Here is a 17,201-nt window from a genome sequence, read left to right on the forward strand (position 1 = left end):
AAGGGATTTTCTGCTAGTTCTTTTCTAAAGCACTGGCTAGTCTCAGTAGAGAACAGAATTTTTTTTGCTGACTTCTTGAGAAAGTTGGTAGTTGCAGAAAAAAATGGGCACTCCGCAGTGAGGAGTTTAAGAAATCTTTACATGAGTAACCACCTATTGATGTCAATCTTGGCTCATCTTACTAGTTTGTGCTTTTTCATTTAGTATTTAAAGTAGCTCTATCAACTTGAGATGCAGAGTAGACTATAAATAAAGAAAATTTCAAAGAGAATCCACTTACAAATCTTAGAGGTCTAACAGACTGTAGAATAGATAATAAAGCAAGCAAAAATGGGTTACTTAAATAGAACTTAATTTTGTGAAGAAATGATTATGTAGTAATGTAATTGAAATCTCAAATTATGTTTTTTTATCCTCTGAAGAGTAAGAGTTTCTCTTCACTTCTTGTACTTTGCATGATGCTGACAGGTGAAGTATTGGAAGGCAGATCACCATTCCTTTTTCTCCTTAACCCTTTTCCTGCTCTTCTCCCTCTCTCCTTCCCTTCCTACCCTATCTTTCTGTGTCTTTATAATTTTGGTTTTCAGGTAGAGTTATCTGATTTTGTATTCTGAATATAGACGTTACTCTGTCTCGTCATAGCAATATGAGAAGGATTAGCCATGTATCTCTTTGAGGGTGTTGTAGTAGAAGGGTGTACTCATCATTTCACAACAAAATTCTCTGTAAAATCACTGACTGTGCATAAGCAAAGCAACAGGCTAGTGCCTTGCCCAGAGAAGTTAGCACTCTTTCCTTTTCTGGTTTTGAACCCCTCTACACTCTCACGGTCACCCATAATTAACTCTGCACACTGTGGGTGTTCATAAAACATCTTTTCTTTTCCCGACAGTCACAACTAATGCATTGCAGAGCCAGAAATAAAAGCCTACAGATTAAGAAATTAAACAGCTTCTAAACTGCAAACCAGAGAAAATAAGAATAGAGATGTGTCTTAGCCAGAAATAACCTTCCTGTCACAGGTCAGAAGCACTTATTTCTTGAAACACTGTATTTATTTTTTTAATTGGCATGTGTATGTACAAGTTCTTTCCCCATTACTTTTGGATACAATCCAACAAAAGCAACAAATTCAGACCATTTGCTTTGCGTTAATCTGGAGTAATGTTGCATAAAATTATCTGAAATATAAAGTAAGCAGTCTGATTGCTGTAAATAAAGAAGACAGTAAATTATGATTTGCTGTACTTGAGGTGGTATAGCTATATCATTTTTGGCAGCATGTATAAGTACCTTTGAATGGACTGTACCTTTATAAAAATATTCCATAGAAGTAAGATAAATTAACTTTTATTCTATGATTATTTAGATGGGCTCCAAATAACAGTAACTATTAATTTATAGAATGTTTTAAAGAATGTCTTTGTTCTACTTCTTAGCTACCCCCACAATGTTCCTTTTTCTTTTCCTTTTCTTCTCTTTGCTTTTCTTTGCTCTTTTCTTTTCTTTTCTTCTGTTTTCTCCCCTCCCCTCCCCTCCTGCTCTCCTCTCTCCTCTCCTCTCCTCTCCTCTCCTCCCTTCTCCTCTCCTCTCCTCTCCTCTCCTCTCCTCTCCTCTCCTCTCCTCTCCCTTTTCTCTTTCCTTCAATTTTATGAATTCGTTCAAGAAAAGGTTATAGGAATCTATTTCCCATAATGGTGGGTGCAATTTCACAGCTAATTTTGTTTTCCAGTGGTATGGAATAGGACTTGCTACAGTGACAGGACTAACTTATGCTGTAATATCATGTCATTACTAAAAGCCTATTTCAACTGTATCATAAAATCGTCATTCTGTATGCCCCTGTCCCCTTGTGTCTCCTGTGCACAGCACAGTCATGGTGGGCGATCATCAAATTGAAGCAAGGGCATTTTTTTCAGCAACAGGCACAAGATGTGTTTGTTTGTTTGTTTTTAATTTCATCTAAGTGAAAACAAATCAGCAGGTTTCAACTATGCAGCTTTCACTGAGCTTACTACTACTAGGTAATGCTGTATTTTTTCCACATTATGTGAACTGGCAAGGAAGATTAACATTGTGCAATTAAGCCTAATTAACTTTAAATATTATATTTTGATAAATTATGATGCAGATAAAGTGAAAAGTAATTTCAGTTGGAAATATCTAAAGGAATGTGTTTCTTTATTTACAGAAAATGTATGTATTTTTAAAAAGTGCATCTGTCACCTTGAGAATGTTTTCTTCCATTTATTGGTAAAGCTGCTAAAGGCTATGCCTGACTTACATTTTCTTCTGTATCCTCATTATCACTCAAGTGCTGCTTTGATATGTGCAAATAACACCCCTGTTGGTGATAACAGAAAATGAACCAAATTTCAGAAATGCAACAGAACTTTTAATTTATTCCCAAAGTTATGTAGTGACACTAAATTGATAAGTGCTTTCCTGTGACAAGACTTGATCTATCATCTTCTATTTTTTATGGAAATAAAGATGTCATTGTCTATTAGGCGAAGAAATGAGTTTAGTAACTTCTTCCTTTCTTGAGGTCTTTTATACGGCAAGGTCTAGTGAAAAGCTAATAGAGTGGTGGAGAAAATGATAGCAAATACATTTTAATTTTGTGAGGATTCTTTCTTGCGTACATCCTTTGAGTCATTGATTTATAAACACATGATCTAGGAACACTTGAGAAAATCTCCCAAATAGACCATCTTTGCCACTAGAGGATGTGCAGATCTTTAAAGCAGTTTTAAGCTTTAAAGCATCATTCTCTACTGCCCTCCTGGGAACAGCTCGATGTCTTCTTACTTTTTTTCATAATCTCGAAAGAAGGTTGTGAGTAATGGCCACACGGTGGTGGAAAGGGAACTGTTAATTTAAAAATTAAAATAAACTGCTTGTTGTCTTAGCATTTAGAATTTCAACAGGTCTCATCAGGTAGCCTATGAACCCATCAGCTAGGGAACATAGCTGGTTCTACATTTCCAGTTTCCCTAACACCAAATTCCTGATGCTTTCTAAATTCCAAATACTCGCAGGTCCTCTTCAAGGGGTCAAGCAGAACTTTGCATAACAGGCTGCTTAGTGTAGCCCTGTCTCTTTATGTAATGGCACATATGCAACTTTCATGTAACTGCTTAAAGATTTGCGTCTCCTGATTTTCTGCTTCTTTCTTCATCCTTATCCGATAAGCATTGCTTTCCAACAGTTTCCCACCAATACGCAAATGTCAGCTTTTTTGTTGTTGTTTAACTTGGGACATTGGTGTTTCTGGCCACACTCTTTGCGAGTGCTGGAGTTCTCTTTAAAGCCCACATCTGAGGGATGTGTCATAGAGTCACACGTAGCTCTGTATTCAAGAATTTGGATACAGTCTTTGTGGAATAGCTAAAAATATTCAGAAGTCAGCAGAAATCAAAGTGAAGGGAGTGAAATGCATCCTCCATTAGTTTGTCCAAGGCCAAGAAAGCAATGCTATATTCAAAGTAAGGAGCTGGATAGAAAGAGAGAAGCATGTAGGATCAGCTATAAATTGCACACAGTTTTTCTGAGCTGTTGTAATCTGCTATTTGACCTGAGCCAATATTATAACCTCTTTCTTCTGCTTTGTTAGGCTTAAGTAGCATTTAAAAAGACTAGGGGTAGGGAGAGATGGTGGCTTAATGTTCCAAGGCTCAGGTGTGAAATACTTAGACTGCCTATATTTGCACACTTGCTAATCCTGATAAGGTTTGCTGAGCTATTTATTCTTCTGGTGTCAGGTTGAGGTCTGTGCAGCTTGGAGACCTTTCAGGAGCAAATGTAACATCCATAGTCCACAGTACTCTTCGTAAGACCATGAGTTCACTACAGGGTTTTGTGGAGACAGAAACTGCACCTTTCCATAGGCATAGCCATTGCAGGATCCATTGTGGCTCTCTCAGTCAGTCGTGCTGCATTGACACTCGTACGAAGTTTTGTTCGGGTCAGGCCTGTGCAGCTATAATGTGGCTCCATGATCCTTCTGCCTGAGCCTTGACTTACAGAACTGTTTAAGGTCAGTTCTGCATTTGCCGCTTTTCATTCAACCATTTTTTTTTAATCTGCGTTGAAATAATTTGAAGTTGCTAAGAATTTTCTAAGAGTCTGTGAAGATTAGCAATACTATTCTAGCTACTGAAGGTTAATGTTCTTACGCTTCCAAGGCTGGATTATTAATTATTGTTGCATAATGTTACAGCTCCTTCACCTACTTTTCCTTCACGGGTCACAGATCTCTGTTCCGACTACGTAACAGTGAGCAGCCTCCAGCAATTTCGTCTGACACTGGAGCAATAACATCTCATAAAAGCATAAAATTAAATTGTCCTGTTCTCAGGAGATCCTATAACTAGTGAGCAGACCCCTTTTTATGCACTGCTTTGCCCTTGCCCAGCTGCATGGACATCTCAATATATCTGACACAAAAGCAGATGGATGACCCTTGGAAATCTATTTCTTTCAAGGTAGGTTTTCTAGCTAGCTACATTCACACATGTAGAGATGCTTCAAATAATTCAGTTTTCAAGAGATAAATCCTCAAGCCTCAAAAAGTCGTTTTTCAGCACCATTTGCAGTAGCACTTTGTAGGTGGAATAGTCTTCCCAATCACTGAATGGTTGAGGTTGGAAGGGACCTTTGTAGACCATCTAGACCAAATCTCCTGCCCAAGCAGGGTTCACCCAGAGCAACCCTGCTGCAGGGCTCTGTCACCCTCACAGTAAAGAGATTTTCCAGTTTGTGCCTCTTTGTCATGTTGATAGTCACCATTGAAAATAGTGTGGTCCCAAGGGGGCTGCCACCTCCCCGTCGGGGAATCGAACCCCGGTCTCCCGCGTGACAGGCGGGGATACTCACCACTATACTAACGAGGAGTTGGGTGGTTGTTTAAATGTTGTTTAAAACCAATTTTACTGTAAATTCTCTAATCTCTTCCTTTCAAAGCAGCGTTTCAGAGCTCCAGCTCAGTTTTGCTGCAGCCTATCAAATAGCAGGAAGCTGAGCTCAGAGTGTCAGCCCTTCGGCTTTAATATTTCTTTGACTAGTCCTAGGGTCACTGAGCTTCTTTTGCTTGTCTGAAAGTTGAGCAGTGGTAAACGTCTCTCAATTTCCAGAGCTTTTGCTAGCAGACATCAGGGCTGCTAACAGAATGAGACTATTGACCAGGTCCTTTGCTTTCTTTAAAACTTGTTGAATTTGAAAGTATGAAATTGAAAATGAATTTGAATTCATTTGAATTGAAAATGAAATTGAAGTATGATGCTTACAGGTCATCATGTGCTAAAAAGAAAAGGGAAAAATTATGCTCAGTGTAATCAGTGAGATGTTTACTGAATGGAAGAGCTTATTTAATAAACATACACTTGACATAACTTTATGGCTGTAGTTAGCTTAGCAAGTTCAAATGTATCATTTCCAAAGCTATTCACTCCAGAGTGAGAGTCTGGCTGGAGACAGAGATCTGCATCATAGAATCATAGAATCACAGAATGCTTAAGGTTGGAAGGGACCTCTAGAGATCATCTAGTCCAACCCCCTGCACACGCAGGGTCACCTAGAGCACGTAGCACAGGGCAGCATCCAAGTGGGTTTTGAAAATCTCCAGAGAAGGAGACTCCACAACCTCTCTGGGCAACCTGTTCCAGTGCTCTGTCACCCTCACTGTTAAATTTTTCCTTAAGTTCATGTCATTGTCATCATTGCTCCACTTGTGATAGACAACACAAAAACCTGGAGAAGCACATCTCCCTCCATGAAAATCAGGCACTGGTTTCAGAGCAGGAGGTTTGTGTTGGTTGTTACAGTGACCCAGGTGTGTTTATCTGAACTCCCAATGCTTGTTCTGGGAGGGTTGATTTAAGAAAAAATGAATCTCTCTGTCACTATTTATAAAAAGAGCTAGTGACTAGAGTGGCATAAGAAACACCAAGTACAGCAGATGCTGAACATGGTGCAAGCTCCAGGAAGGGCAGAGAGGGAAAAGCTTATCCTTTCTTCAGGAGCATAAAGAGATGGGGCCAGAGGAAACCAGAGACAAGGCTACAAAGTACATCCATGCCAGAGCAGAGCCCCAGGAATGTGTGAGGGGTTCATCCAGGAGACAAACTAGCTACAGCACAGGCCTGAGGTCTTTCTGGGAGAAGGGTCGGCGACAGAGCTACTTCCAACAAAGCTCGGGCAAGAACTGCAGGCCTCGTCCTGAGCTTAAATGGGCTACTGGGCCCATGGCAGGGTATGGGTAGAGGCCCCTGGTGAGGCTGGGCAGGGCCTTGAGGGCCTATGAGTGCTCTCAAGGCCCTGGCAATTAGTTTTATATGATCAGTGAGTTCTCTCCCCAGTTTTGGAGTCTCCTTTTGTATTTGTCATGTTAATCAAACCGTCAGTTTCAAGGGAATTAAAATATAGTCCTGTCAGTTAAAACAAAAACAGTTTCAAACACAGTACAGTATCAAATGTGCACAACTATAATGCAGTCTGATATGTCCTTATGCTTGTCATCTGTCTGATCAAGATCTTAGAGACCAAAAGAAACTTTTTTTTTTTTTTTTTTTTTGGCATTAACATAAGCTGTGAGCTGTGAGCTGTGAGGAGTGCCAAAATTTTATGTCTGGCCTTCGAGAGCTTTGAGTATTTTTTGGTGGCTCTCAGGGCCAGTTCCTCACATCCTTCTGATCGCAGGCACTGCTGTTTGCCAGAGGGGCTACCAACCCCAGCAGATGCAGAAAAGCAACCATCTCTGCTTCCCTAAATAGCAGCCCCTTGGGCCCATTTGAAGAGATTTTCCTCCTCTTTCTCATTATACCTTGAGAGTGTGTCTTGTAACCTTTTCCCAGTGGTACAGGGAGAGGAAGAGCACACAGATGCATTTTCCTTGGGGCTTCTGTGGGATTCACCACACTGTGCTACAGCTGAGAAAGGGAAAGGCAAGCTTCATATAGGCATGGGAAGTCAGCCTAAATAAACATTGGCTATACATAAATCTGTCCTGTGTTCTAAGCTGTCAAATGAAGAAGTTTCACCACCATAAACTCGATTTAACAAAAATATTACAAACAAACCATTTGAAATAATGGTGTAAAACACCTCAAGTGAATTCTTTGCATCTTCCATCACTGGTGATCAACTCTGCATATTACTTTTTATGGTAGCCCTTTGGTTGTGGCTGACTGACTTCCTAATGAGCAAGACATACTTTTTTTTGTCCACTGTACAGTATGAAGTTTTACAGAGTATGGAGACATACAAGGACCAGACCCACAAAGAGACTCCTCTGGTGAAGTAATGGGTAAATCAGCACAGTAGGGCTTTCTTGATAATATTATAATGCAATAACTCTTCAGTATCACAAAACCACAGGATGAGCATCATATGTTACCGTTATTGTTTTCATCATTTAATGCACTCTCCTGGGGCTCTTCGATGCTACCATAGCAAACAGTATTTCTCTTTATCGGAGAAAGCTTTTGATATGCGTAACAAGATTACTATGGCCTTCTACATTAAATAAAAGTATTCTATTTATAATGTATGGTTTTGCTTAGTGATAGGAAAAAGGAAACAGCATTAGTTCCTATCAGTCCTCTGTGCAATACTTTTGGTTCCATATCACATAAAAATAGTGAAAAGAGACATGATTGCTTAATTCTAGCACACAGACTGCTGAGGTTAACATGTGGTTGATGGTCTTTACATGTCTGAAGACTGTGGTTGAGACTTTATTAGCAACTGCACTTTTTCTCACATGTGTTTCAGATGTGTTTTTCTACGTTGGCCTGCCCCTCTTCCTGCTTGGCACAGGCGAAAAGATCTATCAGAGCAGCCTTCCATATATCCAGCAGGTTAGGCTGATGGTTACATTTTCAAAAGAGCAACAAAAGTGACACCAAAACACAGGAAGAAAGCAAACAATACTATCACTCCAAAATCCCAGGTGAAACATATTGGGAGAAAGGAGAAAATGAGTCTGGTCATAAACCTCTAGTAAGGCTCAATTGCTGGTTTCAGTAAAGAAGCAACAATGTCAACTGAATCTGACCATGTTACTTATGGATATATAAAATGAGAGGATGGCAATACAACCCGGACTTTCTATTAAATATCTGATATTTCTTGAAATTCAAGAGAACTGAAATTTCAAAAAAATGGAAATTCAATCTGCTGTGTTAAAAGAAGCAAAGCTTAATCGTGACAGAAAGCTCTACAAACTTACTATCAAATTTCATTTCATTCCAAAGAGTAGCTGAGTGGTATCTTTTTCTTGGCTGGATTTGCAGTTAGAGGAGATCCAAGGATCACAGAACTTGTGCAGAACGTCTGTGAAACAAGGGTCATCCTGCACATGTTCTTCATGTACAATTTCTGCATGCATATTGAATCTGGTGTGTTTGAAACACTGGGTTTACCTCTTATCTGCCAAACAGCATTGCAGTGTAGGGCTTCTGTGTTCCAGTCAAGAACATGGCAAACCTAGCTAAACACCGCTATAGAGAAAACAAAACGAACACTGCAAATATGGCAATGAGTAGCACTGTAGGACTTATTTTCCTTTAGTACAGCAGAGTCTAGAGAGTAGAGTAAAATCTGATCACAAAACCTCAAAAAGGCAGTCTTGTCTTGTAATCAGAGGCCATGTGAAACTGATGACAGTCTTTCCAAGGTTTTTGAAGGGCCTGGATTCTGGCCAATGTAAAAATCACAAAATTAAATTTACCAGCTGTGGATTCTTTTTATATGTGAATGAGAAACATTTGGAGCAAGTATTGTCCAAATACAGCAACTGTTTCTTCCATCTTCAACACATTTTTTATAGAAACAGAGGATTTGTCACACTGGCTTAGACCTCTGGACAACTAACTCTTATCCTTGACAGGTTTTCATCAGATACTTCAGGGAAAGAGGCAAGAAAACATGAGATCAAATCAATCTGAAATGCTCTCTCTATAAATATCCTCCAATCTTCAGTATTTAGAGACTGATTTATGATTTGAAGGTTTTATATCTCTTCTTAAGTGTGTTAGTCAAAGAGACCTAACATTGATATGGAAAACCACGATATCTGGAGATCTTTCCAAGTTGTTGGTTACCATTTAGAATACTTGCTGCATGATCTCTCAGATGAGCAACACCTGGAGCAGCCCTACTGCACTGCAAAAATGTTTCACATTTTTACACAGTACCTACCCATACGAACATAAGCAGCATTTCTGTAGAAATTTCATTACTAACAAATTCAGAATACCACAGAACTCTCTCTTTTGCATTTCAAAGTATACCAAAATTTGTTTTTCTTCCCAGAACTATGTCAACCTCAGTTGCTCAGAAGAGATTCACTCGCCAAGTTCTTGGGAGAGAACAAAATTGTCTGTGCTAACACTGTTTCTATAACGCTTTCATTTGAACTCATCCTTTTTAAACACCACAGGAGACTTCTATATTAAGTTACTTTACAAATCCCTGTTTTACAGAGAATTTGATGACCTATTTCTCAGAAATTGCCAGAATGAAAAGAAAGCCAATGTCATTAAACAATTTCTCTCTCTCTCTCTCTTAGGATGGATTTATAGACTTCTTGGAGTTCATAGCTGCAATAAATTTGGTTATACGAGGCAAAATTGACCAAAAATTGAAATGGTACTTTAAGCTGTATGATGCTGATGGAAATGGATGCATTGACAAAAAAGAACTATTAAGCATATTCACGGTAAGCAAGTTATGACCAACAGCAAATGCATTTGATGTATCATATTGCCTTTGACGCAGTGGCATGTCATCTGTTGTAATGGAGTGTCTGCATTTTCCCAAACATTTCACAGCTGTAAAACCAAAATTATTATCACTAGTGACATTCTTGCCATTTCTTGCTTGTTGAAGTAAACATATTTAAGCAGTATTTTACTTAAACCATAGTTCTACAGATATAATGCTTTATTGAAAGTGAGGAACTGTAGGAATAGCAGAGACATTATTTTGATAAAGTATGCTATAAAGTCGGAGAGAACTGAAGTAACATAACGAATAAAACAGCTGGTCACAAGTGTTTGTGCCAGTGGTGTTGTGGAAAAGTGGCTTCTCAAACTGAGCTTTTGAACAAAAATAAATTAAATTTTGGACTGTTTTTATGACATTTATATTGTAATATTTTAATTATTATTGAAAGGCTTTTGGATTTGTTTACTATAAATCTCATTATCAAGTTTTCAACAATTAAATTGAGGAAATTAGTTTTATCATCAAATCATGCAGTGTCATTTTGACACAAATATTGCAGAAAATTCTGCAGAAAATGGATCTATTCCAAGCCCATAAAAGTAAAGCAGTATAATTCTTCCTTGCAAAATGACTTCCCTATTTTTCAGCTTGCCCCAGTGAAATGATGTTTTGCACATCAGCAGTTGATTTCATTGAAAAGGTAACATAGGGTGGTTTGCAAATATGAGTGACTTTTAATACAGCTCCCTAAATGGGCAGAACTTGTGACAGGTTTTGCTGCAGGTAGTGTAAAATCTAAATACGGATTCCATGTTATAATAAACAAGGAGGGCATTTTCCTGGATTGTGCATCTGGCTAGTCACTGTTAGAGACTTTCAAGAACTGCTGCCCAAATGAAAGGAACGGGAGCCAGATCAGCCATGGGGCCATACAAAGCTGATGCATCGTTTTCTAAAGAATAGCTTTCTAAAGGCATAAGGAGATGAGGCATGTCTTAGATTTCTCCTCATATGAGACTAACTCTATATGTGCCTAATGTAGATATTTTCCATCATATTCTAGCCGAAGACACTGAGACAACTGTTTTTACCCAAAAAGAGTAAGAATCATTTTGATATAAAGAAGATATGTTTTCTTTTTAACTTACTGGTTTTAAACGCTGCTCGTTTTCTCCTGTTTTGGAACAACAGCACCTTACCCTAAACCTACCTAAGTGAGTTAAGGCTGGATCAAAATAGGTAGGCTCAAAATAAAAACATGGGCTGCAGACAGTTAGGGTCCTGCTTATACTGAGCAACAGTAAACAAAGCAATCTCTAAAAAGATCTATCAAATCTGAAACATTAATTTAAATCTAAGAAGTCTTGTTACAGCTTCATTTGTCCCTACAGCTATGCAAACTCTGGATCAGCAGATCATTATCAGCCACGAAAACTCTTGGCACATAACCATGCACTGTCAGTGCCTTTTAACTGCCTAGTTAATGTGTTTTATTACTTAAGGTGAAGCTGTAGCAGCTAGTGATTAAGTACTTCAGGAATCACTGCTTTACTCTCAGCACTACAACAAAATTAACTGTGACAGAGATACAGCTTTCTTCTGAAAGCTACATTGCGATTGGCCATATAGGATACCCAAGTATCTGAAATGAAACTGAATAACAACAAAAGATTGAGTATCTGTGTATGTAAATTTTTTGCTGCCTTTCAGAAATCTGTGTAAATAAGATAAAGCCAGTGATGGTCAAGATTTAAACACTAGCAGAAATATGCTTATCTTATATTATACTTAAATATAATTAGTTCTAAATAACATCAGGAGCATTCCAATAAGTGACAGATGTAGATATTAGAATAAGTGTAGCTTATAAATTTGCAAGTTTTACTTATCTTACATAACATATTTCATCTAAACATAAATCATATGTAGAAAAACAAAATCTACACTACGTACATTGTACAGCATCTATGCTGTACGTATATTAGGCAGAGGTATATAATTTGCATGCACTTTCCTAGTCGCTTAGTAACTGTGATACTGATTCTGAGGACAACTCTGTAACACCTACTTAAGCTTCTGTTTTAATGCTTGCTGCATCCAGACTGTTAGTTATACAAGTTCCTAATTCATTAACCATAATGATCACCACAATGCAAAAATTGTGATGCCAGTGACTAGGATAAAATTTGCAAATATATGAATTTGCCCCTTTACTCCAAGTGTTGGATGTTTTTACAACAGAAAAGATAGAGAGGAGACTTTTAAAAAAATTCTTTGGGGGTAAGTAAATTCTTCCAACTTCTAGAGCTGCCAGTCTGACTTTATTTGTGATCACTAAGTTAAACATCTTTTAATAGAAAAATGACTTAGGCTTCTTCATCATGTGCTTCAGCTGTGAGGAATAACACTATATATAAATCACATAGACTATGGGGCACTCTCCAAAGGCACAGAACTCTCCCGGGCAAGACAGAGATGCTGGTGTGCAATCTAAAGTGTATTGCAGACCAGAGGTGCCACATGGCTTCAAAAGACCTTCAGAGATATGTAAATCAGTGCTGTAATCTTCAGGCTGTGTTATGTTAATTAAATTTTGAATCCTCATTACTGAATATTTACTTGAAATAGCTATTTATTTAGTGATTTTGAAAGGCTTGGTGAACTAAAGGTTTGCATCCCAATTACCGCAGCTACCAGTGTTCTGTTTTCACTACTTGATGGAGAAAAGTCTGAAAGAATTTTCTGCATTTATGTTTTCAGGCTATCCAAGCTATTAATGGCCACACTGACATGACTGCTGAGGAATTCACAGACATGGTATTTCAGAAGATAGATGTGAACAACGACGGTAAGAATTTAGGGTTTTTTGGCATTGAGAGTTTCTATTTTTTTTTTCTCCAAAAGAAATTGTGCCATCAGGAGGGAAGCTGAATACACTATGGAGAACTGACTGCTTAAGGTGAACCGAAGGCCTGAATCTGTTCTTCTTTACCCATATGTCAACAGCATTACTTCAGATTTTCAATGAAATATAAGCCAACTGACACTGTCAACCTGGCATGGGAATTGCAGTGCAGTAGTGGCTAAAACATGGAGCTTTTGCACTGTTCACCCAAATTGCCAGTGCTCTGCATGCACAGCAAAACGAAGGTGTGATCAAGGTATTTTTAGCCTATCTGTGATGGCTTAATGTATCTCAAATGGATAAGAAAAGCAATGGAGATGCATGGCTGCACACCCTCTGCCATCTTCTAAGGATTGGACAGCATATCTGATGGCCCTTGAAGTCTGATTGTTAACACGTGCTGTTAACAACATGGTGCTGTTGTTTGTCATGACAGATAAATTAAGCTAACTGGACTTGCAATTGGAATTCAAAACTTTAATTCACTGCTTTGGAATTGTCTCTAATGGAAAACATGTCACACGTGAACCTCTTCATTCCTATTTGTAATCATGAAGATCCTCCTCTGACTTGCAATTATGTTTTACATCAACTACGGCAAGTGACAACAAATTAGGAATATTAAGAAAATAATGCAAAGCAAGATAAAGTCCCAGCTGGGGATTCAGGGTGCTTTAATGTCCGTTTTTCTGGTCTCATTTGGTGCATCAAGGCTACTTATCAAAAAAAAAAAAAAAGCTGTTTGCAGTATATAATCATAATACGGTCATCTTGTGATGTATATGATTATCCTGTAGAGGATTCCCTGCATTTGGGGGTTGAATGCAATTACAGGCTCCAAATAAATATTTATATTCTACAACCTAAAACCAATTCTATGATTATTTCTACTTTGGCCTCTGCTTTGCCTATATATTTACTGCAAGTAATAGCTGCATCTGAGCTGGACCATGAGCTTGAAAAGATAGCTTGTGTGCCTTTCATTTTAGCAATGAGGTGCCAAGACATGAATTATTCAGCATGCTCCTCATAACACTTCAATTTCAAAGCGCCTTCAATATTTAGCTGTTTTTTTCAAATAGCTGCAAAACGGTAAGGCAGCCGGATCGACTCAAACTGCCTTTGAAAGGGGCAGATTTCCCCACATGGAGCTCCAGCTCTGCTGTTCTCTTTAGTCCTTGTCCTTGCTTAGTGAAGCAGGAGAGAACCCGTGGCACTGGAGAGGAAGCAGCCTTTGCTGCAGATGTGCTTTTCACATATTTTAAATGCTGATCATTTCCCTGTTCTACAGCAGAGGAAACTTCCAAAGCTGCAACGAAGCAAATGCAAAACTCAGACAATAAAATTCCAGGGTGTGCTGAAATCTCCAAACAGCCAGAGGCCATCTAGTTTAAGCATTCACCAGAAGTGCATGTGATTTAAGTTGCTGCTTGCCTTTGCCCTGTGGCATACAGCTGTTTTGCTGTTTGCCTTGCCTCTTTTCATTTCTTATTTCAGTGAGAAAACATTCATTTTAATGATTTTAATAAGAAACTTTAAATTGTTCTCAGAGAGAAAAAAAACCTAACTTGAAACCAAACTCTTCTTTTAAACCTCTTAGAGAAAAACACTGTCACTGGAATGATTTTAATGAACACTCCCATGTAGCTTGCCAGCAGAAATACACCTAAGACTGACCTAGGACTTTGCTGAAGAACAGGAGAAGGAGCAGAGAAAGAGGAAGATTGCTAAAGAATATTCCAGCTCCTCAAAAAAGAGATTTTATACTTGTCTTGAAACTTCCATACCCTATTTGGAGGTGGGTCCATCAAAACAAGGTCTAAATCTCCATTTCAGTTGGCTGGAAGAATTTCTCTAATCAAGTCACTTAACTGATTTTTACTACATCCTACGATGGCTCTAAATAATCCTGCTAGTCAATACAGGGGGGGATGCCTGGTAATCCCCATAAATCGCATTCTAATCTCGGCTAAGGCCAGGACTGCCAGCTATAGGCTTAGCTCCAGTTAACTGTTTTTCACACACTTGTGCCACCACAGATGCCAAACACTCATAGCTGGCTTTGACTTCTGTGAAAGCTGTGCTTGGTATCTTTGAACATGGAAAATGAGTCACAGTTTTTAGATTGGATGCAAAGTAGGGAAACAGCAGAAAACATTCTCCCTGCATTTGTGTATCAATGCAAAAGCGAGGAAGCAAGTTCTTCTTGGGGCACAGAGTCCGGTGTGGATGGTTTTGTGTTGGGCCGAGGGTGATTGCTAGCTCCCATGATTTCTAAGAAGTATTTGATTTCCTTTCAGGGGAACTGACTTTGGAGGAATTTATCAGCGGCGTGGAAAGAGACAGGAATCTATTGGAATTGATTACAAAAAGTTTTGACCTTTCCAACGTACTCAAAGCCATACAAAACGGCAGGAGGCACAGCATCTGAAGGCTTCAGTGATGGATGTAGCATCTGTGTCACCGTTTGCAAGGAAGATAATGTTTGATACACTCAGGGAGCTTCAGCTGGTCAAAGCCTGCCTGGACCGTTCCGGGCACCCCGCTCCAGGGATAACTCTCCCTCTGAACTTTCAGTGTTGACCGCACATCTCCCTCTCCTTTTCTTTGTTCTTTCATTCACGCCTGCGGCAGCTACAGGGCGCAAACTTTTGCCCACACGTAACTGAAAAACTATTTGATGCAGGACAGATAACTTACTTGGTCTCTATAAACACTGTTTAGAGTAATTGAAGGAACAATGGCAATATCACAAAATACAACTTTTCTAGAAGATACAGAGTTAATCCATTTCTCCTTTTGCATGCAGGTTTCTAACCTACTATTTAAGATGTGGTAAGAAACTTCTAGATGGGATTAGTTTCTATCTGGATATATTAAGAATGAAGCCTTGTTTGCATTAACTTAACATTTGCTCTAATCAGTGCTCAGAATAGGACTGGATTAACTGGGAAACACCTCAATCAGCTTAACATTCCAGAGACGTGTATCCTCTTTAAAAGGCTGTTTACTCCTCTTGACATCTGTAAATTAAAAAAACGGGATGTTTTCCAGTTGGGAGAAGTGTCTGCTACTCTTCTTTCAAATTAACCTTTGTAGAAATGAAAAATTTTATATTCATCTTTGTAGACGAGTAGAATCAGAAGTTCAATGTATAGCTAAAACCAAATTCTCTTAGGCACCAGGATGAATGTTGTTTGGTTTCCCAGAGATTTGTGTCCTTTGACACAAATGCTTCTCATGGAGCTCTCTGTCACAGCTGCAAGGGACAAAAGGTACGAGGTGTCACGACTGGTACATGCTGATGGGATTGCCAGCCCCTGCCAAAGAGACTGCTGAACAGCCAAATTCTTCCTGCCTTTTCTTCACAGGGAATACTAATTTGGGTATTTTTGTTCTGCTCAGGTACCTCGGCAAAAGCTTTTACCACTTCAGTCTGAGACTTCTACCTTCTTCCAAATTGGCTTGCAATCACCTCTAAATCTGGTGGATGTTAGGAGCAAAGGGAAGGGATTCATGGGCTGCATGATCACATAGGCCTCATTTATCTTGGGGTGCCAAGCTAAAAACAACTCAATCTTACCAAATAAGTAACGAGATTAGTTCTACAAACTGAATTCCCTGGCTGCAAAGGGAAAATTTCTGTTCTCTCTGGTTCTGTTGGCATTAATTCCCTCTCAAGGCCGCAACAGATTTTACTGAATTACAAAATCATAAGAGTAAGTTCTCCTTGGCTGACGGTGTCCTGCAGGCATCACTATAATACTAGTTGCTGTCAGAAGCATCAGCTTTACACAGAATAATTTGTGCATAAATTGTGCAGGATGAAGGAAACAGATATCAAGATTTCAATATGAAAATGTTTTTCTTCCAAACGCACTTCAAATCCATGTCCATCTGCACAAGATAAAATGTCTTCTATCGCTGTGATTATTATTCTAGTTTCTGGTTTGATGAATAGGATATATTATAAGCATGCAACAAGATCACTTGACATTATAAACAGTTCTGACATTACAGCTCTGACATTTGCATTTTTTATATCCTTTCCGAAAAAAAGAATGATGCATGAGATTGCTGTTGGGGTAGGGCTTTAAATCTGTCTATTTACTTATAATTGACACATTAATATGTAACTGTCAGTATCAGTTTTCTCAACCTAGACTTCAAAAATATCACTTTTTAATGTAATGCTTTTGCATTTAAATTCTATGAAGGTGGTGTTCTTCAGAACTGGCCCTATAATATTTACAATAAAATGGTCCAGTCTAATCTGTTTTGGGGTATGGGAGCAGCTGTGCTTTGGATTCTTGCACATTAACTAATGAAGTTGCTGGTTTAAAATTGTCTATTTATGTACACTATTTTTTATAAAGGGATTTTTAAAAGAGAGTATTTTCATTTAAATTTGCATACTTTTTCTGTGTAGCTTTAGTTATATGGTGTGAATTACCAGCTCAGAAAGCGCATTGTGTTTGAAAAAATAATGAATGTAAGGAAATCATTAGACATCTTTTGTGAAACTATTTTGAAGGAGTGTCTGGCATGCTTATTTTCCACCCTTTCA

The 17,201-nt window shown here is 38.6% G+C and overlaps 1 protein-coding gene and 1 non-coding gene across 2 annotated transcripts in view; one reads left to right on the top strand and one right to left on the bottom strand.

Moving 5' to 3' along the window:
- The window catches only part of GUCA1C (guanylate cyclase activator 1C), a 34,642-nt gene extending 18,883 nt beyond the window's left edge, over positions 1-15,759 (top strand). Inside the window, exons 2-4 of the mRNA XM_010223908.2 lie at positions 9,572-9,721; positions 12,490-12,577; positions 14,935-15,759. Of these exons, the coding sequence (XP_010222210.2) occupies positions 9,572-9,721; positions 12,490-12,577; positions 14,935-15,065 (369 nt within the window). The 3' untranslated portion in view covers positions 15,066-15,759. The remainder of the gene's footprint in view (positions 1-9,571; positions 9,722-12,489; positions 12,578-14,934) is intronic.
- TRNAD-GUC (transfer RNA aspartic acid (anticodon GUC)) lies at positions 4,824-4,895 on the bottom strand. The gene has a single exon. It is a non-coding gene; the product is annotated as a tRNA-Asp (tRNA).
- Positions 15,760-17,201: the final 1,442 nt, after the last annotated feature.

This window comes from Tinamus guttatus, unplaced genomic scaffold (assembly GCF_059628265.1).
Source record: "Tinamus guttatus ecotype Peru unplaced genomic scaffold, ASM5962826v1 Tinamus_guttatus_pri_ptg000035l, whole genome shotgun sequence".
In the NCBI taxonomy this organism is placed as follows: Eukaryota; Metazoa; Chordata; class Aves; order Tinamiformes; family Tinamidae; genus Tinamus; species Tinamus guttatus.